Source organism: Alternaria hordeiaustralica (assembly GCF_023758085.1).
Source record: "Alternaria hordeiaustralica strain BMP 2776 chromosome Unknown scaffold_5, whole genome shotgun sequence".
NCBI lineage: Eukaryota > Fungi > Ascomycota > Dothideomycetes > Pleosporales > Pleosporaceae > Alternaria > Alternaria hordeiaustralica.
Window position 1 is genome coordinate 1,512,266 of NW_026056777.1, and position 26,298 is coordinate 1,538,563.

The 26,298-nt window shown below is 58.1% G+C and overlaps 9 protein-coding genes across 9 annotated transcripts; 5 read left to right on the top strand and 4 right to left on the bottom strand.

Annotated features, from left to right (window-relative positions):
- Positions 1-341: 341 nt before the first annotated feature.
- J4E84_003828 (uncharacterized protein) lies at positions 342-2,057 on the bottom strand (the record flags this gene model as incomplete). The annotated part of the gene is made up of 1 exon (XM_049386437.1): positions 342-2,057. The coding sequence occupies one exon, from the start codon at positions 2,055-2,057 to the stop codon at positions 342-344; it is 1,716 nt and encodes a 571-aa protein (XP_049246286.1).
- Positions 2,058-2,206: 149 nt separating this feature from the next.
- On the bottom strand, positions 2,207-5,248 carry J4E84_003829 (uncharacterized protein; the record flags this gene model as incomplete). The annotated part of the gene is made up of 5 exons (XM_049386438.1): positions 2,207-3,054; positions 3,116-3,890; positions 4,444-4,928; positions 4,989-5,088; positions 5,174-5,248. The coding sequence occupies 5 exons, from the start codon at positions 5,246-5,248 to the stop codon at positions 2,207-2,209; spliced, it is 2,283 nt and encodes a 760-aa protein (XP_049246287.1).
- A 453-nt stretch (positions 5,249-5,701) lies between these two features.
- J4E84_003830 (uncharacterized protein) lies at positions 5,702-8,422 on the bottom strand (the record flags this gene model as incomplete). The annotated part of the gene is made up of 1 exon (XM_049386439.1): positions 5,702-8,422. One exon carries the CDS (start codon positions 8,420-8,422, stop codon positions 5,702-5,704), a length of 2,721 nt encoding a protein of 906 aa, XP_049246288.1.
- A 163-nt stretch (positions 8,423-8,585) lies between these two features.
- Positions 8,586-10,547, top strand: J4E84_003831 (uncharacterized protein; the record flags this gene model as incomplete). Its single annotated transcript, XM_049386440.1, has 3 exons — positions 8,586-8,621; positions 8,672-8,974; positions 9,105-10,547. The coding sequence occupies 3 exons, from the start codon at positions 8,586-8,588 to the stop codon at positions 10,545-10,547; spliced, it is 1,782 nt and encodes a 593-aa protein (XP_049246289.1).
- A 1,119-nt stretch (positions 10,548-11,666) lies between these two features.
- On the top strand, positions 11,667-14,535 carry J4E84_003832 (uncharacterized protein; the record flags this gene model as incomplete). The annotated part of the gene is made up of 2 exons (XM_049386441.1): positions 11,667-12,480; positions 12,536-14,535. 2 exons carry the CDS (start codon positions 11,667-11,669, stop codon positions 14,533-14,535), a joined length of 2,814 nt encoding a protein of 937 aa, XP_049246290.1.
- A 1,456-nt stretch (positions 14,536-15,991) lies between these two features.
- On the top strand, positions 15,992-17,912 carry J4E84_003833 (uncharacterized protein; the record flags this gene model as incomplete). Its single annotated transcript, XM_049386442.1, has 2 exons — positions 15,992-16,860; positions 16,907-17,912. The coding sequence occupies 2 exons, from the start codon at positions 15,992-15,994 to the stop codon at positions 17,910-17,912; spliced, it is 1,875 nt and encodes a 624-aa protein (XP_049246291.1).
- Positions 17,913-18,483: 571 nt separating this feature from the next.
- On the bottom strand, positions 18,484-20,130 carry J4E84_003834 (uncharacterized protein; the record flags this gene model as incomplete). Its single annotated transcript, XM_049386443.1, has 1 exon — positions 18,484-20,130. The coding sequence occupies one exon, from the start codon at positions 20,128-20,130 to the stop codon at positions 18,484-18,486; it is 1,647 nt and encodes a 548-aa protein (XP_049246292.1).
- Positions 20,131-20,428: 298 nt separating this feature from the next.
- On the top strand, positions 20,429-22,163 carry CCT2 (T-complex protein 1 subunit beta; the record flags this gene model as incomplete). The annotated part of the gene is made up of 4 exons (XM_049386444.1): positions 20,429-20,431; positions 20,484-20,632; positions 20,681-22,055; positions 22,104-22,163. The coding sequence occupies 4 exons, from the start codon at positions 20,429-20,431 to the stop codon at positions 22,161-22,163; spliced, it is 1,587 nt and encodes a 528-aa protein (XP_049246293.1).
- Positions 22,164-22,660: 497 nt separating this feature from the next.
- Positions 22,661-26,239, top strand: J4E84_003836 (uncharacterized protein; the record flags this gene model as incomplete). Its single annotated transcript, XM_049386445.1, has 2 exons — positions 22,661-24,934; positions 24,986-26,239. 2 exons carry the CDS (start codon positions 22,661-22,663, stop codon positions 26,237-26,239), a joined length of 3,528 nt encoding a protein of 1,175 aa, XP_049246294.1.
- Positions 26,240-26,298: the final 59 nt, after the last annotated feature.

Sequence of the window (26,298 nt, forward strand, 5' to 3'; positions counted from 1 at the left end):
CCGGGCTGATGGGGGGTTACTAAAAGCGTAACGGCCGTTAGAAATGTGTTTATAGACCGTTTGTGAAGAGAATTTGTGCCATTGTCTGGACGTCCTAGCTGGCATCACATCGCACTGCTATGCTATGCTTACTCAAAAGTACGAATCTACGCGACCGCAACTCGTTGTTCGTGGATCCCTCTTCACCAAGCACTCTCCTTCCCCCTCAGTCCAAACTCACATCACTCTCCGTCTCCCAAACCCTGCCAATTTCCATATCCCTAACGCTCGACCAGACTCTTTCCAACTCTGCAGAGGTGGAGATACGAAGTCAGTATATATCTCAAATGCACTTCATACCGTCAAAACTTACCGGCCGAATCCCTCCTGGCCTTCTTCTTCAGCTCCGCAACGGCAATCGCCATTCGTCGCTGCAGACGAGTCTGCTGGCCATGTAGGGCACGAGCCATAGCGCATCGCGTGTAGCAGTGAAAGGCGATGCGATGCTTCCTAGTGGTACCAGAGAGACGTTGGAATGAGGCCTTTCGCGGCTGGGTTAGCGCTAGAAGCTTGGTGTTCCTAGAAGATGACGAAGGAAAGATGGCCGTGATACGGGATTTGCGAGACGTAGTGCTGGAATATGTGATGCGGTGGTATATCCCTTTTGGCTTGTTCCTGGTCGCCGTAGCTAATGAAACGCACCCTATAGATCTTGTGCCGCTGTGTTTGTTGTCATCGTTGATGGGTGCTGCGAGTGAGATTGCGGCAGCAGTGCCCATGACCTGACTGATTTGCGCGCCCAAGGAATGGCGCTGGTCTGCTTCGGGCGCAATGGAAGTGGGGATGTGTTCGTCCGTAGCGACTTCTACACATGCGCCGTTCCAACCGCCTGAGTTGAGCAAGTGAACTGGGCGGTTCGCGGAGTCAACGCCCGCTTCGCATTTGCGCCTGATGTCATTTCTCTTGTCCTCGAAGCGTGACAGGGCCTCCATATCCTGGGTATCGATAGCGACATCAAGGACTTCTAGACTATCAGGCTCGTCTGACCAGTTTTTCGTGTCGCACTGTGTATGCTTTTGTCCCAAGATCTGAGACCCCAGCGTATACGTCCCACCATCTTCTGAGTCTCGATCTGCCTCGAACGTGCGCTTGGTGCCGTTGACGATGCTCAGCGGAGGCGCAAGGCCATCTAAAGCATCGGAAACCTCAGTCACCACTTCGTCTTCGGATTCTGCCTGTGGAACGCTCTCTTCGACACCAGAAGCCTCTTTCTCAGCTTCTTCAGCAGCATACGAAGCCTTGAGACCCTCCCAATCCCCCTTGACCCGTAACTTGGCGCGCCTCAACTCCACATCACCCTTGGCAAGGGTCAAGTCATGCATCATCTCAGCGACACGTCGAATCTGCTTCAACGGTACGACTTTGGCTGAGAGCTGCTGTCCAGCACCCTCCTTCGCTTCGGCCTCTTCTTCTTTCTTAGTCTTGGGCTCAATTCGAAGATCGCGGAAGAGATCTGTTATCAGTTGGAAATTGTGGGGCTCGGGATTTGCATTGATGTCTTCAGCCCGGGAGCGCCGTACATCGTCGCTCATGAGAACTTCCTCGCGAAGGCGTAGAACGAGGCCGAAGGCGCGACGATAGAAGGAGAGGAAGTCAAAGTTACTGTGTATTTCGTTCTCCTGCAGTTCTGACCTCATGGTACCTAGCAGGTTGGCGTGTGTCTCGTCCTGCTTGTCGAAATCGGGTTTGCGTACCCTGGCCTTGTCCTTGCCTTTTCGCCTTGGCTTCGAGGGCGTGATCTTGGTTGCTAGATCGGCAAACGTGCCTCGCAAGTCCTCTGAGATCCGTCTAGCCTGTTTGCAGTCATCGTCTGATGCGCCTCCAACAGCCTCTTTCCGTCGGTAGAGATGGTTGAAGACTGCATGACGCCTCAGCCAACGGTTATTGTCCGGGTTCGGGCCATAGTAATCGGAAATCTTAGCCTCCAATGGCAAATCACTCCGTAAACCGCGTTTCACTCCAACTTGTTTCGGCACCCGAGGGAGGTACCTGGAAGTGTGGCGGAAGTCCGTGGCCATAGCGCGGCTACTGGTGCTACCCGAAAGGAGATAGCGATTGAGAAAGTCGTTAGGGTGGGTTGGTGGATCGCCGTGAAACAAAGCTCTTGACCTAAGCGTTGAGCACAGAATCAGTGCGTGTCTCACATGTAGTTCATACGCTGAAAATCTTACCCATGCATCTTGATCAGATAGTCGAGGTCTGGCCACTGGATGTTCAGACCGCCGATTTGGCAGGCGGCGTTGTAGAGGTGAGCGAGGCCATTGATGAACCACTGTATCTTGGTAATGGTAGTATGGTGGTAGATCTGGTTGTAGTGCCACATTGAAAGTCCCGCGAGCGTCGAATGAACGGTGATGAAGACGCTAGCAGCCATCGGCACTTCTCGCGAATTCAGAACATCTTGCAGCCAGTCCAACAGCCTGTCTAGAGGCTTCAACAGGAGGGTACTGAACTTGATCTCTTCTTTGCACATGTAGTCAGGCTTTGTTCCCTTGGCCCACATGCGGTCTTCGTAGTCGACATGACAACGGATACATCTGGCGATGTCTAAGCCGTGCTCGGTGAGGTCGCGTAGCATCCGACGACAGTCGTCGCGCACTGCCTCTTGGATGTCGAGAACAATGGCAAGGCCGAAGGGTAGGTAGTCTTGTGATGTACTCTGATGCAACAGCATCTCTGCGGTAAAGTGATCCCACTTTGGAAGCTTGAGGTTGCCCTTGCGAATAACGTCGAAGAACCTCAAGAATATCATGAGAGGGTGCTCCTGGATGTCGTTGCCAATACTGTCCTTCATCGGGCGCTTATTCGTGACGTAGCTCTTGATCAAGACGGCAGCATCATCCAGACAAAACAGGTGATGCAGTGCCTTTTCAGTGAGCGGTGTTGCTGCGTTCTGTACTCCAGTGTTGGGAGCTGCTTTGATCGTATCGAAAAGCTGACGGATGAGTATGGCCAGGTCTCCTGGTAACAAATCGAGCTCCTCCATCAGTGCCTTGACGTTCTGGTGCAAATGATCTAAATGCAGGTGGACGAAGTCAGTATCTACTTCACATGCAATTTGTACAGAGACACTTACCCTGGGCTAGGTCGGTCACTAGCGCTGCGGTCATCGCATTGACATGGCCCTCATGGTAAGTGACCCACACCTCGTAGACGACAGCCCGTATGCGGTTGAACTTGTAAAGGAAGCAGAGTACAAGAAAGTCACGGCGCAACTGTTCTTCCTCTGCAGTCAGCAGGTTCTCCTCTGGTATCGGCGCCTTCGTCTTCGTCTTGGAAGTCAGAGGCTGCTGCTGCTGGCTGCCGTCATCCATGTCAACCTGGTCCCGCTTCCGCATCTTCTCAAGTAAATCGTCCTGTTCGTCTTGGCTTTTGTTGGACTCGGCGGGAAACTGGATGAAGACAAGGGTAGACGTGTCAGTCTTGCCGTTTCGAGCCTTATTGATACCGGGGACAAGATCCTTCAGCACCGCCATGAGCGCTTCTAAGCTGCCATTGAAGTATTCATGACCCAGGTCCGCCGTGTTATTTTGTTTGTGATATTGCGTTACCTCCTTCCTTGACCGGATAGCGTCTCCCAGGTCGTCGATACCACTGGTGTCCGCGAGCGGAATGCTCGTAGCGGCTATGGCGTTGACGAGCTGCTCCTGTTTCTGTAGCGGTATTCTGTAGCCCTTCTTGTTCTTTTTCTTCTTAGCCTGGTCTGCAACCACATTTGCAATCTCCACGCCACGTTGGAAGGCTGTCTGGAGCAACCACGCTTGGAATTGGTCGGTGTAGGTCTTGTAACGCTTGACCGTCTCGGGGAGTTCATTTTGTCGGTAGTAATCCATTTCTTCAGTAGACTGGATCTGCAGCCGAGGAACTGAATACCGGCGACAGTAAAGACGGGGAGGAGGACTGATGGCGGCAGATTAAGCTTGTGGGGCAGACTTGCAAGTGCACCAGAGGAAAAATCACATGGAGACCTGTGCTTTCTGACATAGGATGAATGACGAGTAGAGGACGAAACTTCAACGACAACTCGCGCTCGAGCAGAGGACTCACACTTGCATATTGCGCAGGGCCAAGCCGGGAAGGCGTAATTATGGCCCACTGAGATTTCGTTGCTGTGTCAACCCTGATGTTACCAGGTGGTGGCCTAGAGACAGCAGTTTAAAGTGAAAGGAGCGCGAATCCCCAATACCATAGCCCCTGTCAGCTCTGAAATTGTCACGAGCATCTCGTTACAGCTAGCATGGTCAATGGGAGACAGTCGCTGTGGTCGGCTGGAATTCGTCGTGGAATACATAATCCGGGACTGTATGCATGGTCGTGTCGGCCGATGGTAAAGCTTTTCTTACAGCAATGAGCGCCATTCCTTGCTAGACGGCCTCTCCAGACCCAAATGGTCACATAGCTGACCCATGTGATCGACGCCCCAGTACCCCTCGGTCTCTCCTCTCGCGTTGGTAGCTGTCGCACATGGTCAACAATCACTTTCTGATTATCCGACAGAGCACCAATTCTGCGCTTACCGACAAACCATGGCAGCCCAAAGGCGCCGTCTTCAAACGCCTTGGTAGTGTTTCCGCCCAGAGCCTGCTTCACCTCTTCGGTCTTCGTCCTCGCGATCACCTTTTGCGCCTCTTCGTCACTGCCCAAAACAGTCCCAAGGATAGCCTGCAGATTCTCCGGCTTAGTCGGGTCGTTCCAGTGCGCCCAGAAATTTTCGTAGCAGAGCTCTATTGCGCGTTCAAGCTTTTGTGGGTGAGAGAGCGAGAGAGATACCAGGGCGCGCTGGATGGGCAATGTGCTGACAGGGAAGCCAGGCAGAGCATCTTGCAGGATGGGCACGTTGAACTGTTTCGACAAGCGCTGGCGCTCCGTATTGATCCACTTGTCTTTGTCTGTATGATGTTAGAGGTCAGGGTAGACAGTGGCAAGTCTGAGAACAAAACTTGACATACTCTTAATGTTCAGCGGCGGTGTGTTCCCACAGACCTTCATCAAACCCCCAAGCAGGATCGGCACATATTGCACCTCGACCTGTTTGAAGGCCTTTGAATTCTGCACAAACGCTTCGATTAGCACCGCATTACACCTCTACGTCTCAAACGTGCTTCAACCTATACCACCACCCAGACAAACTCACCTTGAGGACGTGGAAAGCAATGTAGGCAAACGGGCTCACAATGTCCACGTAGAATGTAATCTTCGGCTGAGACATGACCGGCTTTCTTTAGAGAGCGAGTCTGTGGGAGCTGTTGTGGGGATAAGACAGGGGGTGCGACTTTGTTCCTGGCACCATGCCCTATGTATGTAGGTTCTGGGTGAGGAGTCGGGACCGGTGATCTCATAGCCGGTCAGAATAACCGAGGCACAGACGGCGATCCATCTATTCGCAGGCGCGTATCTACGTACACCGATTTGGCAGCTCCGAGAGATGCTGGTCACTGTCAAAGAATATGCAGGATCCAAGGAGCTGTTGCTTTACGCCGAATATTCCCTGCGACTGAGGGCTGGAGGATGCGCTGGCGACCATCATCTTCGGTGTCACGCAAAGCAAGTGCAACAGCCGCACACGTAGTTCGATAATGACAAACTTTGGTATCTACCCTGCGCCTATAACACAGCTACTCGCCTTGAACTCATCACTGAACAGGATCTCCTCGGAGTGCCTTCAATCAACCATTACAATGTCCCTCTCTAGGCCCAGCTGCGATGTGCCATTCGTAATGGCCTTTACCTCCCCAGCTACTTCATCCATTTCCTTTAGAGTAAAGTCCAGCAAGTAGCTCTCGTCTACCAACTCCTCTACCCGCTTGTAGTGTCTCTCAGAGTACACCTTGATAGCATCCAGCACGTCCTTCAAACTGCCCTTCGCCCCTACTTTCCCCTGCGGCCTCAAACTGGCTAGCCGAGAAGCAGGGTAGGACTTGACCACAGTCCATAGGATTTTTTGAGCGATCGGCGCGGTGCGGACGTTGGTGTTCCAGTCACGGAGGCGGATGAGCAGTTTGTACAGCTGCTCGTCTGCCAAAGAGGCGAGTACTTCGTCAACGGTATGGAGACCTGAAAGGCTGTCTGCATCTGGGTGCTCAGTCTCTACTACCGACTTGAAGAGGGAGAAGAGGCGGGCTGGCTGGTCCATTTGGAGGGCGAGTACGATGGCTTCGCGGTAGTTGCCGGCATACGTGTAGTTTTGTAGTTTCTGATCGAGTTCGACGCGTTCTGTCTCTGCAGTCGTCGCAGCTTCCAGCGTGGAGCTTGTTGTATCCTCCCAGAACGTGATGACACTGTCTCCACCACCAGAAACCAAGGCGCCTGTTGTTGGATGTGCGGCGAGCGCCCAGACACGGTCGGTGTGGTTATCGAGTGTGGTCATGGCCTCGCCCGAGAGTGAGTCCCAAATCTTGACAAGCCCATCACCAGCTGCAGAGGCTACTTGCGGACCGCGCTTGTCTCGTGTGTCGACGGGTCGGTAGGGCAACCACGACAGCTTCAAAACACTGTTGGAGTGGCCTTCCAGGGTGAGCAAACAGCTGTAGTCTGCTAGGCTCCATATCTTGACGGTTTTGTCGCCGCTGCCTGTTGCGATCAGGCCCTTGTTTCCCGAGTTTGGCGCCTGCGACGCCTTGGGTGCGAACTTGACCGACCATACGCCGCGTTTGTGGCCCCGAAGGACACCGATGGCCTCTCCCTCTGCGGCGGAATAAATCTTGACGGTGCGATCCTGCGATGCGGATGCGAAGAGACTGCCAGAGGGGTCGATGTCGATGGCGTTGATGTCTCTGTCGTGTGCTTTGCGGGTGTACTTGGCTCGCAGTTTGCCCTTCATCTCTTTGGTAGTATCCCACCGCTTGACGGTCCTGTCTTGCGATCCGGTCACGACGTATGCGGGAGGATGCGAGAGGGGGTCGGTAAAGGCGGCTGACGATTCCTGAGGTATTGTATGCGGCAATGCAATCGCGCCGAGCGACTCGGCGTGGCCAGTGAGGACTGCGGCGCAAGTGTAGGATTCGTTTGCGGGATCGATTCGCCATAACCGCGCCGTATTGTCTTTGGCACCTGTAGCAAGCCAGTGGCCTGACCAGTCTACGTCCAGACAGATGACGATGTCCTCATGTCCTTTGAGCAAGCCGACATCCGCACCGAAGTATCTGCCCTGGGTTGCGTCGTCTCCATCAGACTCGTTCAACGTGATGATGCGGATGTCTTCCGAGTTGGTGTTGAGCGCCAGTAGCGACTTGTCTCTGCCAACGTAGGCAATGTCGATGACCTCGTCGTGCGTTCCCGAGACGCGGCGGAATATGGGGAGCGGGTCGATGGTGTCCTGCACGCCGAGCGACTCGGCTGGTCTGAGTGTGTAGAAGTTGAGCACTTGGTCGGCATGGACCGAGACCAAGTAGGGTAACGAAGGATAGTAGAGAATGTTGACAATCTCGTCCGTCTCGGTTCCAGGCGCTTGCTCTCGGGTGAGCTCTCTGCCGCTGGACGCGGACCAGAGGCGCAGTCGGCCGTTCTCTCCACCCGAATACAGCGTGTTGCCGTCGGGGAGAAAGCCCGCGCTCTCGATGCCTTCGAGAGCAGCAATGGTGCGCTGCGCCTTCCACGTGTGCGAGTCCCAGACAATCAGCGTCTTGTCTCGGCTGGCAGACACGAGGGCCTTTTGGTGCGGCGAGTACTGTAGCGAGCGCACGACGGAGACGTGCGAGTCGAGCACGGCGGCGCTCTTGCGCTTGTGCAGGTCCCAGATGCGTATCCGGCCGTCTTCGGCACCAGAGGCCAGGCGGAACTGCATCTGGCTCTCGCCCTGGGCGTGCTCCAGCTCGGCAGCGTCTGGGCGCGACTTCCTCTTCCTCTTCCTGTTGTTTTCGGGGGCGTCTGGGCGCTCCGCCACCTCTACCTCGAAGAAGTGCAGGGCCGAGACGACGCCGCCGTGGCCGTGGAAAGCGTGCGTCGTGTAGCCGCCGACAATGTCCCAGATCTTGACGACGCCGTCTGCGCCTCCGGTTGCAACCAGCGTGCCGCTGCGGTCTGTGGCCAGGGTGACTACGGGCGATGTGTGGGGCCGCAGTGTGCGCAGAAGCTCGAGCTCGATGGTGTCGTCGTCCGTGGCCGGGGGGTGGAGGGCGAAGAAGCGCATCGACAGCGACCGCGAGCACACGACGAGGTGGGATGCAGCTGGCGTCAGCACCAGGGCCGTGATGGCCTCGCCGTCGCCCTCGACCCTTGCCAGCTCCTGGCCGTTGGTAAGGTCGGACAGAAGGACATCCTCGCCCAAGCTGGCGGCCAAGATGCGCCCGTCTTCGCTGAGGGCCAGGCTGCCGCCCGCGTAGATGGGCTGCAGGGTGCGAGCGACGCTGTATGTGGTCTTGACGGCAGCTCGTTGCGCCGACATGATGGGCCGTGTGGTAGAGGCAGAGGCAGGAAGCGTGTGCTGGGCGAGCTGAGGGCGCAGGAAAAAAGTTTATCGATAAGGCGGCCCTACCGCGCGCTGACGTCTGGCGGCGCGTCTCCCGCACACGCACCGTGCCACCACCACCACCACCACCACCACCACCATGGGCCGCCAAGCCTACCTGGACAAGATGGCCTTTGTACGGACCCCGCCAGCGCCGCGCGCACATGCTGGCTAACACGGTGCTAGGGGCGCTCGGCCTTTGCGCCCACGCAGGCCGCATCGCAGTCGCCCGCGTACGTCCAGCTCGAGTCGGCGCAGGCTGACGTCCCGCCGCGCTACCACGAGGCGACCGCCAACAGCTACGTCCAGCTCTACGACGAGCGCGGCAGCCCCATCAACCCGCGCTCCCACCAGTACGGCAAGAAGCTGCGAGGCGCCCAGAACGATGTGCTGGCCTCGGTCGGCGTCGTCGAGCGGCGACACGCCCCGGCGGGAGCCTTCCCGCGCGCCAGCCACGACCGCCTCGAGCTGCTGGAAGCCGAGGACACCGTTGGGAATGCCATTGCACTGGCGACCACGCTCACCGAGAACCTGTGCACCTGGTGGATAGGCACTCTCAGGGAGAGGATTCTGGCACGTTCCTGCCGCCGCCCTCTCGTGGATCCACTAACCGGCGCAGACGTTCCACTATCCCCATGCCCTCACCTTTGCCCAAATCGCGGCCGCTGAGCGTGCCCTCTCTGGCGCCCCCATTGTCTATGCCGGCTTTGCCGCGCGCGTGTTCGCGACCATGCACATCCAAGCCATTGTCTACAGCACCTTTGTCTATCAGCCTGTCGAGCGCTTGCTCTATGCCACACGCGCAACCGCAAGGACACGCAACTTCTTCCGCCACGCCAGGAGAGCCCTCAAGTCTAGCCTACGCCTGGGCCTCGAGATGCTGTGCTATCCCTTCTTCTACCACGCTGCATTGCAACGCCTTGGACTAGTGCCCGCCCGCCCACTACTGCCAGCCTGGCGGTCCCTCAATCCCCTCTCAGACTCGTCGCCTCTGCCGTTCTCTCTGCACTGCAATGCGTCTGAGTCCATGGCGGACTGCATCGGTGCAATCTTGACCTCGCCCGCCATCCTCCTGTGTGCTGAGCACTCCATCGAGCGCTGGGTCTACGCCTGCGTCTACGAAGCTGTCGAGACGGCCATGATCCGTCCTGACGAGCCCGACATTCCCAGCCGGGACGCCAGTGGAAAGGACCGGGCCTTGGCTGTTCTCGGGCTGCGACGGGAGTCACCGCCCCTGATTCGGGACGCCGTTCACAGCCTGCTCGCAATGCTTGGGTGGGCCCGGCCGGTGTCCCCTCCGAGCGCACAAAGAAAGCGGGCAATAGAGCTTGCACCTGCAATCGCCTCGAGCGAGATCCAGACGCTACAAGTTGGTGGCACTCAGGTTACCGGCGCTACCCCACTCAATCTCCCCGTCCTGCACTCGCAAGATCACCCTTCCGCAGAGCCGCTCGATGCAGATGCCATCGCCGTTCCGATCGATGCATTTGAGGACCTGGTGCGATCTACCACCCCGCCAGGGTCGCCGACACAATCGGAGCAGAACGAGAACGGTCCCCGGATACGCATAACGTCGAGGGAAGGAATCGTAGAGATGGAAGTCCGTCTCCCGCCTAGGATACTTTCCACCCACACGCAAGTCGCAGAAGGCTCGGATCCGTTGCAAGACGACGCAGCTGCCGGGTCAAGGAACCGAGCCCGCTCAATGGACGGTCATGGATACCACCGCGTCACGCAACTCTCGTGTGAGCCGGCGCAGATGATCAGTGCAATGGTCAGAGCCCAGCTTGTCGGCCTTGTTATGCTCCCATTGAGGATGGCCACTTTGCGAGCGATTGCCTCACATTTTGTAGCCAGGCAAGAAGGGCATGCAGGGTCGTACCGCATTGTGGGTGGGTTGGGTCTCGGTGAGGGTGTGGGCTGGCTGAACATTGGCACCCAGCTCTCACGCGTAGCGCTCTGTGGTGCACTGGAGCTGACTATCGATCTTGGCCTGTGGGGATTGCAATATCTGGCCATTACAAAATTCGGGCAGAGTGTCTTCGGATGGGGTGCGCTTTGAGCGTATCACTCGCTTGGCAGACGGCACCATGGCCAGTGACATGCTCGGCAGCACCCGATGCAGTGGCCTTGGAGTGGCACCTCTGGCGGTTGTGTTGTTTCACGAGTAAGTAGACTCGAGTGCCGGCATGGACAATGCTCCGAAGGGGAGCAGTGGATAACAAGGTCCCCGCAATACCGGTGGGTTGGTCTCTGGTTGGTCACCATGCTGGAGCACGCTTGATCACGAGGCCATTCAAGCGAGGCTTCCCGACGCCGGCGGGTCATTGGTGTTTGTTGGGCCGGCAGTCGTTGGTAGGAGTAGTGGTGGCTCGGAAGGCAAACGCGGCAGCACGTGCAGTGTGGCGCTCCCGCAGCACCAGCGCGTTAGTCTCTGGCTGGAGAGGACGCGGCGACATTGGGGTTTGGTGCAGTGAGGCGGAGACTGCGGATGGTTCTGTATGTAGACGGGCGGATCAGCATGCGCACAGAGAGTAGAGGCAGGCGGGCCAGGGTCTGCAGATGGCAGCTGCTGTGGGTGCCGACATTAGTGAACCCCTTTTCCCAGGTACACAGGGCCCTGCGTCTTTGGTGCGTTGGCGCGAACAGCCACGCCGCCCGCCCGTTCTGCTTGCACTGGCACGGCGCTTTCATCGGTCGGTCGTTCCTTCGTCGGGCCCCTGCACCAGCACCTGCACCTGCCCCGAGTCCCAGGGGATCCTGCCATCCATCTCATCACCGCTCCTTTTTCCCCACCACGCCAACACACTGCCGGCCGACCTCACGCTGAGCGACGCTGAGAGACGCTGCGTGCTGCCACATCCCATCGCCTCGCTGCCCCCTTGGACGCGCCCACGACGTCCCCAGGCCTGCCAGCGCGCCTCCCCCCGCCTCGACTGCGACTACCCGTCTCCGCTGCATTGCCTTTGCGCTTGCTTCCCGCGCCCAGGGCCCTGCTTGTCCGCGACGTACTCGTCCCCGCCTACCTTGCGAGGCCCCGTCGCGTTGCTGGAGGGCCACGCCGGACATGTGCACAGCGGCATAGGCCACCTGCAAAAACAAAGCCTGTAGGGCCCACGACTGCAGCGCCAGCACCTCTGCCGCCCGCCGTAGCACTCGTACAGGCGCGCCACCCATCACCATGTCCGCCAACTCGCTGCCTCGCCCGTCGCGGCCCTCGATCGCTCCGCCCACCGGTCCCTTGCCCTCGCTGCCCGTCCCCAAGTCACGGAGCTCCCATGTCGGTCCGACGACGCGCAGCTCGCTGCTCCCCGGCGCCGCCAGCACACGCGCTGTGTCGTCGTCGTCGCTGCCCTACCGCCCGACGTCGAAGCATCTGACGTCTCCCTCGGTGCCCTCGTTCCCGCCCGACGCTGGCGCGGCCGGCTCGCTGCCCGTGGGCAAGTCGCTGCGCAAGACGGTCAGCATCGGCTCCTTTCCCCAGCCGCCCAGGCACGGCGGACGCTCCAATCCCACCAGTCCGCTATCCACCAGCTCCACGCCCGGCGGAGACACGGTCGACCGGAGGCTGTCGTCGATATCCAAGGGCCCAGCGCCCGCCCGGAGCAACAGTCTGAAGAAGCCGCGGAGCTCCAACATGGGCGGCGCGCGAGGCCTGCTCCCCAAGTCGCCCCTGTCGCCCCCGAGCCTGCTCAACGGCAGCGCCGACTCCGTCACCGTCGAGACGGCCCATCTCAGCCTCCCCTCGCCGCCCCAGAGCCGCACCTCTTCGCCGCAGGGCTCCTACGCCACCAGCGCAACCACATTCGAAGACGGGGACGACGGACGCGCCGACGCCAAGGCACCCAAGGACGGCAAAGGCAATGTCATTGTCAGCGTCCGCGTCCGCCCCGATGCCGGCGCCAAGGAACCCAAACACGACGTCGAGTGGCAAGTCAACAACAAGCAGGCCCTGATCGCCTACAAGGGCAAGGAGGGCGGAGACTACATTTACGGTATGCTTGCACACGGCGAGGCTCGCTGCACCGGAGCTAATTTGGCCTGACCTAGACAACGTATTCGATACTCAAGACAACAACGCGCGCGTGTACGATGCTGCAGCCAAGCGACTCGTCCGGAGGGTCATGGAGGGCTATCACGGCACCGTCTTTGCCTATGGCATGACGGGAACCGGCAAGACCTTCTCCATGCAAGGAACTGCGACGAACCCCGGCGTCATACCCCTGGCCATCACCGACATATTCTCCTACATCCGGGAGACGCCCCAGCGCGAGTTCCTCCTGAGGGTCAGCTACATCGAGATCTACAATGAGAAGATTATCGATCTGCTGGCGGGGCCCGTCGTGGGCATCAACGGCCAGACCGGGCCCGTGGAAGAGATCAAGCTGCGCGAGGACAGCAAGCGTGGCGTCTATGCGTCGCCGCTCAAGGAAGAGATTGTGCAGAGCCCGACCCAGCTCCTGAGGGTCATCGCCCGGGGTGACAATTCGCGAAAGGTGGCGGGCACGCAGTTCAACGCGCGCAGTTCCCGGAGTCACGCTGTCGTCCAGATCGTCGTCGAGAGCAGGGAACGCGCTCCTGGCCCTGCAATGAACGGCGACAAGCGCTCAGCCATTGTCCCGGGCGGCGTCCGTGTTTCGACGCTCAGTCTGATCGATCTGGCTGGCTCTGAAAAGGCGGCGGACAACAAGGAGCGGCGGACAGAGGGCTCCCACATCAACAAGAGCCTGCTCACCTTGGGCACAGTCATTGGCCGCTTGGCTTCGGACAAGGACAAGTCGGAAAAGGACAAAGGAAAGGGCGACAAGCACTTGCCGTACCGAGACAGCAAGCTCACCCGACTTCTCCAGCCCGCCCTGTCCGGAAACTCGCTCGTCAGCATCCTCTGCACTATCCAGATCGGAGCCAGCGGGAGTCCCGCTGCTGTCAACAGCCACACGGGCGAGACGCTGAACACGCTCAAGTTCGCTTCTCGAGCCAAGAACAACATCGTCAGCCACGCCAAGAAGGCCGACGAGTCCATGGGCGCTGCTGGGGATGCCGGCAGCCGAGCACTTCTGGATCGCTACCGCCTGGAGATTGAGGATCTGAAAAAGCAGCTGGCAGAAGGCAAGAACAAGGAGCCCAAGGAAGAAGAAGACGACGAGCTGAAAAAGGACAAAGAGGAAGAGAAGGCGCGCGAGTTGGAAGACAAGCAGCGTCATGAGGAGCAGATGCTTGAAATGCAGCTCGCCCGGACTGCCCTGAAGGAGCGGATTGAGCATCTCAACAGGCTGATCTTGAGCTCCAAATCGCTCGGCGTGAACAACGGTCGGTCCTTCTCGTCAATGAGCTTCCAGCGCGGTTCCGTCATGAGCAATCACCACGACATGCGCCCCAGCTCCATACGCTCCTCGGCAAGCCACGCCACCCTCGAAGTCCCAGGCAAAAGACAGAGCACGCCACATCTCCACATGGACGGCTCCGAGGAAGACGACTCGGTCGGGGAGAACGGAGACGGCATTGCGAGTCAGACCGTGCAGATCCAAGCCCTGCAGGCTGACCTTGCGGATAAGAACCGTTACATCGCGACCCTTGAGAAGCGCCTTTTGCATGCCCGGCGCTCCAGCCATTCTCGAGTTTCCATGTCCTTGTCGCACAAACTCACAAACAGCGAGGAGGGCGGCATGATTGCGGCGCTTGCCGAGAGAGACAACGAGATAGTCAACTTGCGGGCGCAGCTGGAAGACAAGGAGCGCATGATTGGCGCCCTCACGTCGGCTCGCAAGAAGAACGACAACGCACACGAGATGGGCAGCGAGTCGCCCGGCAGCCGGCGTACTTCGGGCTACCAACGCAGCGGCAGCGACGGCAGTGGAGTCAGTCTTCTGCCCAAGGGTCCCACATCGCCCGCGCTCAGCGTGAAAGCGCCATTCCTGCCTCCACCAGCTTCCAATGGCTCAACCAAGAACATCGAGGAGATGACGCGTATGCTCGACGAGATGATAACCGGCCGCGTCGAGAAGACTGCAAGGCGAAGCAGTCTCAGGCCCGTCACCGAGGGACCATGATTTTGCCCAGGCGAACCGATGAATCAGCTCGATCGAGATGAAACGAAGTACGGTAATGAGGATGAGATGGGATGTCGGCACGAGCGGCGCGGGGCACAGTACTTGCAACTTTTCTTCTCATTCAGCAACATCCTCAACTGCGAGGAACACATTAGCGACAGGCGTTTATTGGCAACGGAGTAATCATGGCCCAGGAATGGACTGGAAAATCGGATGCAGCGTACGGGACACGTACGCATGCTATGCAGGGGCGGCTTTCTGCTTGTTTACTCATTGCGATGCGCCCCGGAGGATTGTACACTACCACTTTTCTTTCTTCATCTTCCTGTGCCGAGGGACTTTCGATCTGATACCCCCTTTACATAGCTTTCGCGCATCTTTCTTGCCTACAATACGATATGGAGCCATGGAGAGTAGCTTCCACACCCTCTCGATGGAAAGTATGCTTTACATTCAGACCCCGTGCCGTCTTACCAGCTGCATCTCACAGGACCCCGAGTACTATACCTCCGATCCCGAGCTCCCGAGATCGTCTTACTTGCACGCGCATGACAGACTTCCTTTAATACACCTCACACCATCTGACTACACACTGTCTATTTCAAACTCGCAGTAAACGAACCAGTCAACATGCCCAAGTCCCAGGCCGCTACTGGTGTAAGCGACCAGTGGTGTCACTGTCATGGGGTTTTGGCTACTCGGCCCTAGCATCAAAGGCGTTTGGCGCCGGAGACGGGTCGTCCTAGCAAGCACCAGTGCGTCAACAACGTTGCACTAAAAGGCCATTCTGAAACAACGACGTGGCCCGCGCACATGCGACAAATCGAGGCACCCTCCTGCGCCTTCCGCATTTACACTGCAACCTTCCTGGATCCAGCAAGTGCCATCTCCCGCAATCTTACCTTTGATCCTATCTTGGTGTCTGCCGCGCACCTTGAATCGTCGCTTCGGTGCCCTTGGATCGCTTGCTGACCCTTCTCCTGCTAAGGACTCGGACGCTCCTGGATGGAGATCATTTCGTTGCGGGATCCTGCTCGGACGTCGGATTGTTTCTGGTTGTGAAACTCGACCTGCGCCAGGAGGGGCCTTCGTCCAGACACCTTAGGTTGCCGCCCTTTCGAATGCCTTCTTGAACGGCTTCTTGAACGTCTGCTTCTCCCTCTCCGTTGATTCGCATCTTGAGGAAACGAAGAGACCGAGTTACATTCTTGTAGTTTTTTACCCCTACCGGCTTGTTTGCTTTATTTGATAGGCGGTGCCTACGTCCCCTCCTTTGACTACTTACATCTTTACTTGCTTGTTGGAGCGTTCGCTGCAGGGTCAGTGACGTCTACCGACTGCATATACTAGCATTACAGCTTCGTCATCACAGTGGTACCATACACTGCAGGAGGCCGCCCGACTTGGCCGATATCTTACACCGTCCTCTGAATCCAGCAGGTCTACGGCAACCGACATGCTCAACCAGGCTGCGAAGAAGCTGTCCAAGATGCATGTTAGACGGAATCCGAATCTGTCCATACAGTCGACAGCTCACTACTCACAACTAAGCCCGCCGCCCCAGTCTGCCACCTCGAGTGCGTTCCTCTCTCCCACGGTCCCTTCGAGACGTGGTCTGCTTGCGAGATCCCCGCCGCCGAGTCCAAGCCTTCCGAGCCTGCTACCGAAACACGGCAAGAAGACGACCCAGCCGAGTCATTCAAGATTGGTAAAGCGGATACTCATAGGGTGCTGTGGAGTAGCATTTCTACTGTGGATTGTGCTGAGGCAGATATACGCACACTCACAAGGAGCGGCTGCTTACGAGGATGGCAACGAGGAAGAATGGGAGATGGTTGGTGGCAGTCAGTTGCCCCACGAGCCAGTTGCTCTCGCCCTCCAGGATGCGAAGGGAAAGATGAGGTGGACCGTGTCGATACCGTCCGACTATGAGTTCCCGCTCCGACCGGCACAGTACCGCGACATCTGCCACCAGTCCATGGAAGTCTCAAAGGGTCTGAGGCAGGAGGCGCATGCTTCGTCCGGGTTCGCGAAGAGGATGCTGAACTATTACCAGCAGGATCAGTATTACATCGACGTCCAAGAAGCGGAACAACAAGGCTTGTTGCCACCATCCAAGGCTGCAGGAAGGCCAAAGGGCTTTGTGGAAGATGAGGCTATCAAGGATGGCATCTCTACAGCAGGACTCAAGGTCTGTGACAGGACCTTGACCTATGCTATGGAGACGGAGGATGCAGGCTTTGGCAACACGCTGATGCGCATGTGGATGTCGTACGGTCTGGCCAAAGCTGAGAAGCGCGCCTTTTTCATCGATGACACGCGTTGGTATGTTCGTTCGTGTACCGCTGCTACTCGACACTGACACTCCCAGGCCCTATGGCAAATACTCGTCCTACTTCCAGCCTCCGCCCTCTGCGAACTGCCTCCCGCCTCCTCCATCCCACATCGTACCATGCCCACACACCGCCCGCCACATCGTCGTCAGTGGGGCGACGCTCAAGTCCACATTCGGCCACTCTTTCACAGACGAGTGGGAAGACGCAACAAAGATGCGCGTCCAACGGCAGTCAAAGATCTTCGGCCTGGCTAGGACTGGCTACGAAGCACTCTTCAGACTTCGCTCAGACGACGAGACCTACGTCCTGCAACGGGCACTAGAAATGTACGGCGAAGTCAAGAGCGAAGGCGGCCTCAGCATCGCCATGCACGTCCGACACGGCGACAAGCACCCCATGGAATACCAATACCAGAAAGACTACATCCCACTAGCGCGCTACGTGGACACAGCGCGCGACCTCTACATTGACATGGTAGAGGGCGGTCTCAAGAAGAAAGCCCAGCGCAGCCTGCTCTCCTCCCCCTTTTCGTCCTCCACCGACCCTCTCGTCCCCCGCCACACAACTTCCAAGATGATACTAGCCTCGGACGACCCGCTGGTCTACGACTCTCCCGAACTAGGTCCCAACAGCATCCGAGCCCAAGACCGCATCGTGCTCGCCACCAAGGCCGCTCTCGAAGCCGCACAATCGCAGCCCAAGAAGAACACGTGGATCGACGAGATTACGGGCTGGGAAGGCGGATTCTACCGCGACGTCTTCTTCTCTCTGGGCCAGCCCGTGGGCAACGCGGAGGACATGAAGAAGGTCAACGACGAAAGCGTCGATGTGCCTGATGGCGCTATGAAACTGCGCGAACTGGTTGGGCGCGCTTATTTGCTGGATTTGAGTGTACTGGGCAAGGCGGACACGGTGGTATGCACGGTCAGTAGTACGAGCTGTAGGCTGTTGGCTATCATGATGGGGTGGAAGAGTGCGATTGTGGAGGAGAAGTGGCGGAATATTGATGGCACGTTTGAGTGGAAGGGGATTATGTGGTAGAGGGTGTGCCTTTTTGGGGTACTTAGGTGGAGGCATGGATGTAGGAGGGTGGATTAGCGCCGGAGCCATGTGTAGGTATGAATAGCAACAGCCGAAAATTGCCTTCTCCTTCCATCTTGTTTATTTCTGCTATTGAGCTTGAAATGTGAGGTGAGCATTCGTAATCCTTGCTATAGACAGCACCTGGCAACGTCACATGTGTGGGCTGATGTATTACCAAGTGTTGATTAAGCTGCCCAGCTCTTCACCTGTTGTCTTCTTATCGAGCCAGTGTGGAGCAAGTCGCCAGGTCTGACTCGAAACCGCTCTCTTCTACATGTGAACTATTGGAGAGTGAGAGTGAGCCAGGAAGCGGAATCACTCGAATCGAAGCGAAGTTAGGAAAGACATCAGGCGGTATTGAGAGCATTATACGAGAGACACAATGGAGAGCAATAGCGGTTGGGGGATGATCATAAAGGACATCCAAGCAAGCACATCGATTGCCTTTGGTATATTCCCAAGCACCCGGCAGACATCAAATCAAACACCCCACCGGAAACTACTCATACAAAGCTCTACTTCTTCCTTGCTACCTTGCCTTTGGTTTCTGCCCTCTTCTCCTCTCCCAGACCATTAGGTATGCTTCCTTGGTAAACAGCGTCTCACCCCTCTCCTTCTCGACGTACAAATCTTGAATGCCGTACCACTCCTCTCTCGCTCGGTCTTTGACCTGCACTCTCCACACCTTGCTCTCTTGCTCACCCTCGACACTGTCGTCCTTCTTCTTGACAGCCTCATGGGTGATGTTGGCTACGAGATCATACCAGATGGGCTCGCCGGGTGGGTATTCTTTGGGGTTCGGCTCGACGTAGGGCGACATGTCGAGGGAGTGAACGGGAAAGGTGACGATAGTTGGGTTGCGCTCCGAGACGAACTTGTTCTTGGAGAAGCGCTTGATGTTGAAGAGGAGGTACGGCGGTAAGGGGTGGAGGAGGCGGTAGCGAACCCGGTTCTTGGACTTTTCTTGCGGCGTGACACCGTTGTATTTTGAGAGGATGTTGACGAGGGGGACTTGCGGGATGATGTTCTTCTCGAGTGCGTCTTGGAAGAGAGGGGCTGCGGGCAGGTCGAGGGTTAGCACGAGGAAGCGCGATATCTCGGTCTGCACGGCTGCATCCTCAAAACGGAGACGGTCGCCGGCATCTGCACGAGCGGTGATTTCTTGCTGCTCGATCTTCAGCGTGCCTTGAAATACCTTCTGGATTATGCTGCTGTTGGGTTTTGTTCGCGAGCCGCCAACGGCCAGATGGAGGTTGTTGAGAAACCACGAGAGGAAGTCGACGGGGTCAGACTGATCAGAGAGCGTGTACCGTTTTGAGGACCGCAACGCAATCTCTTGGAGCAGTTCGTGGGGCGAGACGTGGGTCTTGAACGCCCGCGGGTTCCAGATCTTGCGGACAAGCGTGCTGAAGCGCTGCGCGAGCTGCGGCCGACTCGACAGGTCTTCCAACATGAAATAATTCCGCAAGGGGACCACGTGGGAGAGAGCTTGCACGACAACGTTGAAGTAGTCGTTCGCTTTGATGTTGTTCATGCCGACGAAGCCAGGTATATACTCTCGATTTGAGAGGTCCCACGACACTTTGGGCTCCCTGTCCAGCTTCGCGACCTCGTCCTTGGTCATGCGCGGATCCACGACGAATTTGATGTCATCCAACGACTTGGACGTGACTTCGTAGCCTTCGGGGAGCACGTAGACCTTCTTCGTCTCCATGTTGACGTATACGTGGTGTCCCTCTTCCAGAGCATGGAAGTAAGCTTGTGACTTTGGGCCGCGACCTTGGTAGTATTTGCCGCATACGAGGCAGGCGTAGACGTTGATGTTGGACAGAGTGACGGAGCACAGCTTCTCAAAGTCGAAGTCGAGGACTTTGCGATTGATCGTGTCCAGGTACAGGTCGGTGTATCCAGCCTCTGGGGCGGTCTGGCGTCTCGGCGCAGCGACGGCGGGCTCGTTGTCGTCTTCGTCCAGCTCCGCATGCTCCTCCTGGTGTGCGCCTGCGACGGCTACTTGCCCCCGGTCGCGCTGGCGCGGAGACATGGGGCGGCCGTTGCTGGTCGCGCCATTGGCCTGGGGGCTTTCCATGTCTTCATCCTCGACCCTGGCGCGCTTTGGTGCCGGCGACGGCGCGTCGTAGACTTGTTCGAGAGGCTCCAGCGCGGGTCGCTTGGACATTGTGCGCGGCGGAAAGAGGTGCGGTGCGTCGAGAGGCGGGAGAGCGTGCGCCTACAGCATCAGGCTTACGGCAGAGTCCGGTGCGGTGGTGAAGCATCAGAAGTGGTAGGCATCAGAAGTCGTAGGCATCCAGACGGTCACGGGCTCCGGTGGAACCATTGGCCGGGGAAGTTCCGCAGACACCGCAAACAGCTGCAACGCGGGCAGGCCGAGAAAAAAGTCGCGTTCAGACACCACCCACCACCCACCGCACGCCCTCCCGAATTCCCCTCCTTGCCTGTTTACGAGTGCGTGCAAGATGGTATGCCGCCCGCCGCACGCGAAGAGGCGCAACAGTACTGACGCCCGTACAGTCCAACCCCACCCAGATCTTTGCGGAGGACGTCACCGAGGAGAAGGGCGAGAATGCGCGTCTCTCGGCCTTTGTAGGCGCCATCGCCGTCGGCGACCTGGTCAAGAGCACACTGGGCCCCAAGGGCATGGACAAGATATTACAGTCGGCGTACGTGACCCCGCGCCGTGCATAGTGTGCTGCGACTAATGTGTGCAGTTCTACCGGCGAGATCATGGTCACCAACGACGGCGCGACGATCCTCAAAGCGATTGCCCTCGACAACGCCGCCGCCAAGGTCTTGGTCAACATCTCAAAGGTCCAGGATGACGAGGTCGGCGACGGCACCACATCAGTCACGGTCCTTGCCGCCGAGCTGCTGCGAGAGGCCGAGAAGCTGGTCGACCAGAAGATCCACCCCCAGACCATCATCGAGGGCTACAGGATAGCGAGCTCTGCGGCCCTCAAGGCGCTAGAGAAGATTGCCGTAGACCACAGCAGCGACGAGCAGGCTTTCAGGAAAGACCTCGAGGCCATCGCCCGGACGACCCTCAGCTCAAAGGTGCTCTCGCAGGACCGACAGCAGTTTGCCAAACTCGCCGTCGACGCCGTCCTCAAGCTCGGAGGCTCGACCGACCTCACGCACATCCAGATCATCAAGAAGGCTGGCGGAAAGCTCAAGGACTCGTACCTGGACGAGGGCTTCATCCTGGACAAGAAGTTCGGTGTGAACCAGCCCAAGCGCATAGAAAACGCAAAGATTCTGGTTGCCAACACAGCCATGGACACAGACAAGATCAAGATCTTCGGTGCACGCGTCAAGGTCGACTCGACCGGCAAGCTCGCGGAGCTGGAGAAGGCCGAGCGCGAGAAGATGAAGGCCAAGGTCGAGCGCATCAAGGCACACGGCATCAACTGCTTCGTCAACCGGCAGCTCATCTACAACTGGCCAGAGCAGCTCTTTGCGGACGCCGGCATCTGCTCCATCGAGCATGCCGACTTTGACGGCATCGAGCGCCTGGCACTGGTCACGGGCGGAGAAATCACATCGACATTCGACCACCCGGAGAACGTCAAGCTCGGCCACTGCGATCTGGTCGAAGAGGTCATCATCGGAGAGGATGTCTTGATCAGATTCTCGGGCATCAACGCTGGACGGGCATGCACCATTGTCCTCCGTGGCGCAACCGAGCAACTTCTGGACGAGGCTGAGCGGTCGCTACACGATGCCCTTGCCGTTCTGTCGCAAACAATCAAGGAGCCCAGGACAACGCTCGGTGGTGGCTGTGCCGAGATGAACATGGCCAAGGCGGTGGCGGAGGCTGCACAAAACGTGGCTGGCAAGAAGGCCATTGCCGTCGAGTCCTTCTCCAAGGCACTCCAGCAACTGCCCACGATCCTGGCCGACAATGCCGGTTTCGACTCAAGCGACCTCGTTACACGCCTCCGGAAAGCCGTCTACTCGGGCTTGACTAGCTCGGGCCTGGATCTGTTGTCTCCTGGAGGTGGCATCACGGACATGAGGGAGCTGGGCGTCATCGAGAGCTACAAGCTGAAGCGCGCGGTGGTGTCGTCGGCGTCGGAGGCTGCCGAGGTGAGTTTGCCCATTGTTTGAGCTGGGGACCCGACTAACACGATCTAGCTGCTGCTGCGCGTAGACAACATTATCCGAAGCGCGCCGCGGAGACGGGAGCGCATGTAGGCATGGGACGAGCAAGCGTGATGGCGTGAAGGGGTCGACACTAGATAGGTGTATACTACGGAAGTCATGAATGCAGTCCGACAAGCTGGCTAAGGACCATTTTTCTTTGCGTCCTCCATGTCCGAGCTGCTTCCAGGGCCTGGCCGGACTTGATGCGCGTCGGCGGTTGCTGGCAAATGACGAGTGAAGTAATCAGGCCATGTCGCGACGTGTCTCTACGGACTCGCGGGCATGCTCAGCCCTCGCAGCATGTCTTGTTCAGTTTCATGTCGTGGGCAGGGTGCCAAGGGTGGGACTAAAACGAGAGCAGGCGCGGCCAGACCCCAGTTTACACCAAGCCCCCGCAGATTAGCATCGAGGCCAAAATCCGCATCACGGCAGCGGACACTGCTCCTCCTCCTGCCCACGCCCATCGGCACCCACGGATGCTCCATCTCGCTCGCCCTCGCCGCCTTGTCTAGGCTTCCGCTCCATCGACGCAGGACCCTCGCCGTGCCATGCCACGCCCGCGCCGGCCGCCCGGAGCTGGCTCGACGCTCACGACGCTCGCCCTCGTCCTCGTCACGCTTGTGGCCGCTCAGCAGCAGCATCCACTCGACCGCCATGTGCACCAGACGTCTGCCCGCGCCGAGGTGCACATGCTCGCACCCCACCACGGCCAGGCCAGCCGCAAAGACACGGTAGGCGACGCCCCCGGCCGCCCTGCCTACACGCCCTTGAACGACCAGAACGTGCGCGCCGTAGCTACCAAAGTTCCTTCTGCTCCAGCCATCAGCGCTGTCAGAGCCCATCCTGCCAGACACGCTGCCTCGGGGGGCCTCGTCCCCAGTGCGCGCTCTCTGCACGATTGGGAAGTCGAGGACTTTGTTCTCCTGGCGACCGTCGACGGCCACATGCACGCACGCGACCGCTACAACGGGGAGGAGATCTGGGAGCTGAGCGGCCGCCCCATGCTCGAGACCATCTACAACGTCTCGGAAGACCGCCCCGGCCCCCAGCACCAGTCCTTTGTGTGGATCGTCGAGCCCCGCGAGGACGGCGCCCTGTACCTCCTCACCCCCGGGCCCCACCCCCAGCTCCAGCACCTGGGCGTCACCGTCAAGCAGCTCGCCGAGAGCGCCCCCTACTCGAGCGACGACCCGGACCTCCCCGTCGTCTACAACGTCGAGAAGAAGACGTTTATGCTCCTCGTCGACGCCGCCTCGGGCATTGTCAAGCAGAGCTTCACCCCGGGCGGCAACTTCCCCTACGACGACAGCTGCGCCCCCGACTCCAAGAACTTCTTCACCACGCGCGAGCGCGACTGCCGCGGCGTCATCGACATTGGCCAGACCCAGTACACCATCACCATCCACAACAAGAAGACCAACGAGCTCATCTGCACCCTCAAGTATGCAGAGTGGAATCCCAACAGCAGAGACAAGGACCTGCAGTCCCAGTACGACCAGACCCTGGACAAGCAGTACATCTACACCATGTACAACGGCGAAGTCATCGCCTTCGACTACAAGCGCCCGCGATCCCACCAGCGCCCCCTCTACCGCCAACGCCTGCCCTACCCTGTCGCCCGTGTCTTCGACGTTGCCCGCCCCCTGAACGACCAATCCAGCGAGCCGCCCCTCGTTCTGCTCCCACAGCCAGCCGGCCCCATCTTCTCCGAAGACAAAGCCAACCACGTCCTGCTCAACACCACCGAGTCCGGCGCCTGGTATGCCCTGTCCGAAGTCAACTACCCCGCAGTCACCGACGGTGCACCGGACGCCTCTTGCTACAAGCAGGATCAAGTATCCTACGACTGGGACTCGGCCTACCTGCTGCCGGACAAGAGCAGCCTCGTCGGTGTTCACAGGCTAGACTACCGGATTCCCAGCCAGCAGGCACAGCTGCCAGGCATTCCTGCCACGACGTACTACCCAACGTTGAACGACCAGGCCGTGTCCAATCAGCCGGAGACGTCGCACCGTGAGCAGCACCAACCACCGACCATAGACGCGACAGCCCAGACGCAGGACAGAATGGCCTCGATGAAGCTTTTGGTCTTTTTCCTTGCAGCTGGCCTATTCGTTGGTGCTTCCGTGAAACCAACACTACGCGAATCATGTCTGAGCCACCTGAAGAGACTATTGCATTCGGCCAAGGCCAAGTTGCCTCCCGCTCCTGTGCCCGCCTCTGCCGAGCCGCAAGTACAACCTGTAGAAGAAGAGGCGCTACCTCTCATAGTCGACGAGAACCTCGTTTCCGAGAAGCCGATGGTAGGAACTGTAGCGAAAGCTGACATTGCCGCACCCGTTGCTGAGGAGGTCAAGGAGAAGAAGGTGACTTTTGACGTCCCAGACGACGAAGACGAAGATCTCGCGCCCCTTTCCAGGACCACAACTGTCGAACGTAGCCCCCCTGCCGAAGACGAGGTCCTGCCTGGCACTCCGCTCAACGTGGACGCTCAACCGATGACTAGCAGTACCGATGATGTTTCTCAGGATTCGTCAGCCGCGCCCACGACTCCCAAGAAGAAGAAAGCACACCGAGGCAGACGTGGCGGACGTAAACTCAGCAAGAACCAACAGAAGGAGGAAGACGAGGTCAATCGAATTGTAGATGCAGCCAAGCAGCTCGAGGTAGGACCGAGCCTGCAGCCAGATGAGCTCACTGTCAGCGGCGGCGATGTGCAGAACGTATCCGAGATCAAGCGGATCGGCAAGTTGACAATAGACCAAGACCGACTCCTTGGCAACGGGAGCGGAGGAACGTTTGTCTTTGAGGGTAAATGGAAGGTACGCTGAATCTCCGTTCGCTCTCAATTTCTTGTGCTAACGCCGCTTCAGGAGGTCAAGGTGGCTGTCAAGCGCATGCTACCGCAATACTTTGGACTCGCGGAGCAAGAAGTAAAGCTTCTGCAGAACAGCGATCCCCACCCGAACGTCATCCGTTACTTTGACGACGAGAGGGATGAAAACTTCCTCTACATCGCCGTCGAACTCTGCCAGGCCAGCCTGTTCGACCTTTACAAAGACGGCCGTCCAGGCGAGGAACTCTCCGAAAGCCATCAGCGTCTGGTGAACAAGATCAGCGGCAAAGCTGCCGCTTGTCTGTATCAACTGGCCGCTGGATTGAATCACCTTCATCATCTTCGCATCATCCACCGCGATATCAAGCCCCAGAACATACTCATCGCACAGCCGTTGATCACGTCCAAGGACGATGTACGGCTCGTCATCTCTGACTTCGGACTCTGTAAGACGCTGCCCGATAACGTTAGTACCCTTGTCGGAACGACTGGCAATGCAGGCACTGTTGGCTGGAAAGCGCCTGAGCTCATCTCGCAGCCCAAGGAACTAGCCAACGGCAGCTCGCAGGGCTTCTCTCGCGACTCGTCGAGCTCCACGGACCCGGTCGCGCAAGGCGTGAAGCGGGCCGTCGACATCTTCTCTCTCGGTTGCGTGTTTTACTACGTGCTCACCGGCGGCTGCCATCCCTTTGACGACGAAGAAGGCTGGATGCAGATCCGTGAATACAACATCAAGAAGGAGAAGTCGAACCTCGATCGCCTGCTTCTCGGTGCAGACTCTGTGGAGCCACATCGCCTCATCCACTGGATGCTGCGACCTAGGCCTGAAGACCGTCCCAACGCCTTCCAAGTGATGAACCATCCCTTTTTCTGGGATGATCAGAAGCGCCTTGATTTCCTGTGCGACTGCTCCGATCATTGGGAACGTGAACCTCGGGACCCGCCATCTGCCCACCTGTCGGTGCTCGAAGAAGCCTCGCAAGACGTGCTCGACCACAGACGCAACTTTCTCGCCAAGCTGGATCAGGGCTTCATCAACTCGCTCGGGAAACAGCGCAAATACACAGGCGACAAGATGCTGGATTTGTTGAGGGCGCTCAGGAACAAGAAGAATCACTATGAGGATATGGACGATGCAATCAAAGCAAAGGTGGGGCCTTTGCCGAGCGGTTATCTCAGGTATTGGACGGTCAAATTTCCGCAACTGCTTATGGCTTGTTACGAGGCGGTGTTGGCCTGCGACCTGGAGCATGAGCCACGGTTCAGGAAGTATTTCGAGAGCATGAAGTAGTCAGCGGGTAGGTGGGGGTATTAGCAATCAACGCTGGACTTAAACGTGACTCGTTTGCT